At 38.0% G+C, this 6,000-nt stretch overlaps 1 protein-coding gene across 3 annotated transcripts in view; it reads right to left on the bottom strand.

The window, feature by feature from the left end:
• Positions 1-1,284: 1,284 nt before the first annotated feature.
• Positions 1,285-6,000, bottom strand: part of WWTR1 (WW domain containing transcription regulator 1) — a 133,889-nt gene continuing 129,173 nt past the window's right edge. For all 3 annotated transcript variants that reach the window (XM_076004674.1, XM_012782840.2, XM_012782841.3), the window contains exon 7: positions 1,285-4,837. In XM_076004674.1, coding sequence (XP_075860789.1) covers positions 4,653-4,837 — 185 coding nt within the window. In that variant the 3' untranslated portion in view covers positions 1,285-4,652. The remainder of the gene's footprint in view (positions 4,838-6,000) is intronic.

Raw genomic sequence — 6,000 nt, 5'->3', positions numbered from 1 at the left:
TTTAGCAGTGGCGAAAGAAGCTTTTACATACATTGTTGTTGGGGTACACATTGGTACAGCCCTTTTTGGAAAAAAATATTTAGTAGAATCTATCAAAATTTACAATTACATATCTTTTGATGCAGTTATTCCTTTCCTAAAAATTTATCCTCTAGCCATATTCAAACAAAAGCAGACTGTTGGTATCAACACTCTTTGTAGAGGCAGAAACTAAAATAAAACTAATAAGGGATGCCTAGAGAAAAGAATATTATTGGCTATTTAAAATGATGAGATATATAGCTATATGTATTGGCACGGAGAGATGCCCATGGACATTGGATATATTTGTTGCTTATTGTGTGACCTTGCGCAAGTTACTTAACATCTCTATACCTCAATTTCTTCATCTGTAAAGTGAGAACAGTAATAGTATTGAAATGATAGGTCAGCTGTGTGGATTCAATTAGATATGTATCAAGTGTTTTGCATAGTGCCTGGCACACAGTAAATGGTCTGTTTAGTAACAGCATTGTTAAAATGAAAGCGTCAAAACAGCATGTACAACTTCTTTTTTGTTTTAAAAAGATCTAACTTATAGGCAAAAATCTAACTCACACTTTTTTTAAAAAAGTCAGATTTGAGGGATACAGAACTTGCACTATTTACTTTATGATATTTTCAACAATGAGCACATATTACCTTAAAAGTGATGATGAAATATGGTTTTTAAAAAGATGCATGAGACTTAGACTCTGGAATGTTGGTAAGTTTCCATCATCATCTCTGTGTTGTTTAGTTGAACAATTCTGCTGAAGAGTACTCTCACTGAATGCTTCTGTTGGGCGGGCAAACAGTGTCACGACAGTGAGCTCCAAGGACTCAACGGACAGAGAAATACACTGTCACAAACACAAACTCAGAGTGAGTGATGAGCTATTGTTTTGGTTTTAGTTTTGATGACAAAAGATACCACACCATATTTTTAATAAGAGGCAAGAATGAGAATCCTATAGTTCTCATGTCTTGTCAAATCTTTGAGGGTGTTGGCAGGACAGGGTGAAAAAAAAAAAAAAAACATATCTTTAAAAATATCAGTGGGCTACTTCAAATAAAGTGGAAACCAGAATTCTGTGGACATTTAGAATGCTGAAGGCCAGGCATGTGAGCCAAAACATTGTTTGCCTACAGAATTTTCTCCCTTTCATTGTCTGCCAGAAGGGTTATATAAGCCTCTCGTGGGTACCACCCAAAACCCTCCGTAAAAGGAACACGGACACATAATGAAAAGACAAAGGCTCCAAGTGGAAATTCAATTGTATTTATTTTTCTTATACAGAATCAGAGAAGTAAAAACCAGTACCAAACTCCAGGTAAAATGGTTTGATCTGATTGATTTGGCTGCATACTTTCTGTACGCATAACATTCTAAATTAAAAATAAACAGACATATTTCATATTACAAAATGTAGAAGTAAATTTTTTTAAAAAGTTAAAGCACTAGCAATAAATGATGTAGTGTGTTAGGGAAACGGTCTCCATCAATCGCCCATTTTCCCAATTAAATTAATCTACAATTTCCTTTTTTTTAAACAGCTTATTTTTTTTCATAAAAGTTGTGCTTTCAGGGGGGCATGGGCAATATATGTAACCTTAACATTTGTACTCCCATAATATGCTGAAATAATACTAATAAAAAAAGTTGTGCTTTCAGAATTTACTTTCTAATTATGTTATAAGAACACAACTTGAAACCCTTTTCTCACTCCAGATCATCTTCTTCTGCAGAGAGCTTTCCTATCGAGTTGGGGTCAACAACACCCTTAGCACACTAAACATTTTACTGTTTTACCTGCTTCCCATATACTGTATGATCAGTGAAAGAAATGGCATTTCACATCCTAAATACTACAGTGAAACACTGTCTAACAATTACTTAGATTTAACACAATTATAATTATGTTTTGACAATGTATTTACTTCAAGAAAATGTATTTTATCAGGAAAAAAAACACTTTGAAAGATCTCTGAAATTATTTTTCAATTTCACTTTTTAAAATGCCTTTTCTATTTAAAAAAACTGGGGATGAAATGGTGAGATTTATTGATTGATTTAGGAATAAAAAGACCAGATATCTTGGCAGTTGTTTTACAATAAGAAATATAGTATAAATAGCACCTTATCATGAATTCTGCAAGGGTTTTAACACTTACAATAGTAGGAAATAGCCATTAAAAAGTTGCTCTAACTTTAGATGTCTAGCTTTAGTGTTTGTTTTTTTTTTAAACAAAGGTTATATTTTATGGCCTTAAAAACAACAACAACAAAATTATATCTGGCTTTATCTATTAGTAAACACATAGTCAGGGGTCTATATTTTTTTCTGGAAAAATATTTATTATATTTATTAATAAATGTTCCAACTAATTTTGCTAAAAAAATTCCTCTAGTATTTCCTAATGCCACAAGCTTACTAGAAAATTACTTCTAAAAATTGATAATATAAATCATCAATGATTTAACTACTTAAAAAAAAAGAGGGGTATCTGTTTCCTTTACATGTAGTAACCTGAAAATGAGTCTATAAAAATATTTTTAAAAAATACAGTAACACTGCTGAGTTTTGTTAGGTCCCTTGTTTTTTACTTTCTTAGCAAGAATGTACAACTCTTTTTGCAATTTTTTGCTAACAAAAGAGAAAAATAGTGCTCCCTTCAATTTAGTAGCAATAAAAACATCTACCCTCATCTCTCTCAGAGTGCATAGGGAGAGTGAAAGGAATTAGGGGAACATAAACCATGGGTCCTTCAGGAAAAAAAAAAATCACTTCATAGTGTCATAGGCAACAGCAGGTTTATGCTCTCATCAGCCTACATGCTCAGCATGAGTGTGGATGGGGCAGCACTAGCCCTGCCCTCCCCTTCCCACATAAAGTGCACCAAAATCTTCTTTTCTCCTACAACAGAGCCTTTTGGTGCAAAGGTTGTAGTAGAAAATTGTTGCTTTGTTCTTTTGGGGCACCTCTCACATTTCCTGCTTGTCTTGCTTTTGGGATACAATATACTAGTCTATTTCCACTTCACTACTAGTATCCTTTCCACTATATTCCATAACTTTACTACTTCATCTCTGACCTTTTCACTTGCCTTCTTTCCAACATGATCAAATGTATTCTGTGCATCTGTATTCCAATACATCAAAGGAATCTTATTTAAGATCCTCAACCAATAAGCCCCCCATGGAAATTGAAAGTTTCCTCTCAGAGACCTGAATTATTAATATCTTTCAAAAAAGAGATTAAATTCATAGATTATAAATAATATCAGTTCAAAATATTAAACAGTTGAGGACTTCATTGGCAATGCACACAGACTGCATGCCAGGTGAACATGATGCTCTCTCAGTCCTCAGAAGCTAATAAAAAATGTTTTTGGTTACATAAGAGGTATTGAATACATATTTCATGCCTTTTAATACCAACTGTAGCAAACAGGGTTAGGATAACATACTTAGGAATCAATTTTACTGAATTCAGAAACATACGTCTCCACCCTATGCCCTCAGAGGGCATTTTTTTTACACGTCAGTCAGAGATCTGCTTCATCCTGCAAACAGTTTCATAGATAGAATTGTTTTAAACACTTGAAATCTTGAAAGCAAAACTGACAAGGCTGCAGAATTCTAAAAGCAACAGCTTATTACTGCGTGCGCCATCAGGTTGAAATCTCTGTTGTCCTGATATTTTCAGAATAGTTTCAAAAAACAAAAATACAGTTGCCACTGATTTATCAAAAACATTGGCTGCCCTTTGGCATCAGTTACAAAATTACAGTGCTTTATAAAATAAACGTCAAATTCCAAGCTGCAATTTTTAAAACTTGAAGTTGCAATTTTCAAAAAGTTTTGTTTGAACAAAATGCTCATAATTAGTACCAAATGGGTCTCTTTCACAAGATCTGTAGCATGAAAACTGTGACTAATGCTGCTGCTACCCTCCCGCTGGAAGGACTAAGTTGTCTAGATGCCATGCAGTAAAATGATGGAGGAAAAACTACAGTAGGACTGTGTGTGCCTTTGCAATACAGAGTAGTAAGAGCCCTCTCAGCCAGCATGGATTCAAAACTATATCGTATTCCATGCAGCAGCAGAAATTTACTATCCATTAAATGATTTTTAAAGCTCATGTTAAATAGTTTTTAAAGCATTTTGTACTACTGTCATCAGTACAGTTTTTGAAACTGTAAATCAAGTCTAATTTTGTACACATTTCCTGGACCAAGCCACCTGTCAGAATTCACTGCCTGTGGTGAATTTTGTGGTCTATAATCAATTGATGTGTAAATTTCAACTTAACACCCATAAAGCTTGGCCATGGGGCAGTAGAGAAAAAAGAGAAAAGTATTCTGCATAATCAATTCTGCAGACATAATTCTGCATATTCTGTCAGAAGAATGTAGGCTTGCAGAAAATGAAATAGAATATTTATTTACGATTAACTTAAGTTACTGTCAATCCAAACAGGCAATGATTAAACTGGCAACATGAGAAGGAGGGAGCATGAGTCATGGAGGCAGAAAGGGGCGCACCTGCAGACTTGCTCTGCTCCACCGCTTTTTCCAAGAGGCCCAGGAAATGTAAGCTCATGGCTGAATCCACGTTACAACGGCAATGGTTACAGCCAGGTTAGAAAGGGCTCGCTTTTGTTCAGAGCAGACTCTACATCATTGAAGAGGGGTATCAGATCTTCAGATTCCAAAGTTCCTAGGTCAACGTTTGTTCCGGGAAGACAGTCAAGGAAATCAGGGAAACGGGTCTGCTGGGGATTGATGTTCATGGGTGTTTGTCCTGCATTTTCTCCTACAACAAAATGAAAAGAAACCATTTTAATTCCTTCTTTTAAGCTCTTGAAAGGGGGACAGTTCAAGTGTTAACATACCCCTCATCTTCATGTGTTGGGCTACTACTACATTACTGACCCTCATTCAGAAGAGATTCAGAGATGCCAGGGGAGTATTAAATTGCTTCTCCATAAACATAGTCCAGGGAGATGAGAAGGAGCATGCAAAGGCACTGCAGACCTGCCCTAAGATCTGCCCCTTCCCACAACAGAGGCATGAAGAGTTGCTTTTCAAAAGAGAGGCCCTGCCTGTGATCAACACCTAATTACAGAGCTATAATCTATATATTTCATTGACACCTATCATCCTTCTTTATGCTCAAAGAGAGTAGTGGTGAGTTTCTTCTAAACATATTATTAAAAGATGTCTTCATTAATGGCTTTAGGCATCATTTATAAAGTGGGTCCTCCCAGGTATAGCACAAGCACCTTAGTCACCCCTCCCCTTCCCTGCCTCCTGGCCTCCTCTTCCCTCCCCTTCCTATCCCTCCTCTTCCCTGCCCCCAGTCCCACCTCAGTGTTGATCCCAAAGCACAAAATCTTAGTCTCTTGGCAAGCAGTGTGCCCAGCAGGGGCCAAAGTTGGAGGGGGGCTCCAGCCACACTCCCAAAAGGAACCAGGAGATCCTAGGCGCTCCCCTCCTTCCAGGCCTTACTTTGTGGGGGGAGGCCCACAGATCTCTGGAACTGAGGGTCTTGTCCCTCCCCATCTTCTTGTCCTGGGCAGGCCCCACCCACTCCTCCCTGCCTCTTCCTCGAGTGGGGCTTGCCCCTGTAGCTTCTCCGAACACTGGCTTGGGTGACAGAGCCTACTTGTTTCAGGGACCCCAGGAGGTGCTTCTGGCTCCCTGGACTGGAGGGGGGTTGGGGAGAGTGGGTTTTGGGGTGGGGATAGGGGCCAGGCTGGGGGTACAGTGAAGGAAACTCCTTACCAGGAGGTCCAAAGGTAGGGTTGTGCCTTACCCCAGGAGCCCTTCCCACCCCCCACTCCTGCCCCACATCCCCCTTGCCCTGCTGTTCCCCTCACGCCCAGGTCCCCAAGTGAGATGCACATTAACTACTGTAAGGACAGGAGCAGTGAATAAACTAAATGCCTTTGGAACAGAAAATAATTAATAAATAAA

Source organism: Microcebus murinus, chromosome 1 (assembly GCF_040939455.1).
Source record: "Microcebus murinus isolate Inina chromosome 1, M.murinus_Inina_mat1.0, whole genome shotgun sequence".
Taxonomy (NCBI): domain Eukaryota; kingdom Metazoa; phylum Chordata; class Mammalia; order Primates; family Cheirogaleidae; genus Microcebus; species Microcebus murinus.
Note: the sequence above shows the minus strand (reverse complement) of the source record. Positions and strands in the feature narration are given on the sequence as shown.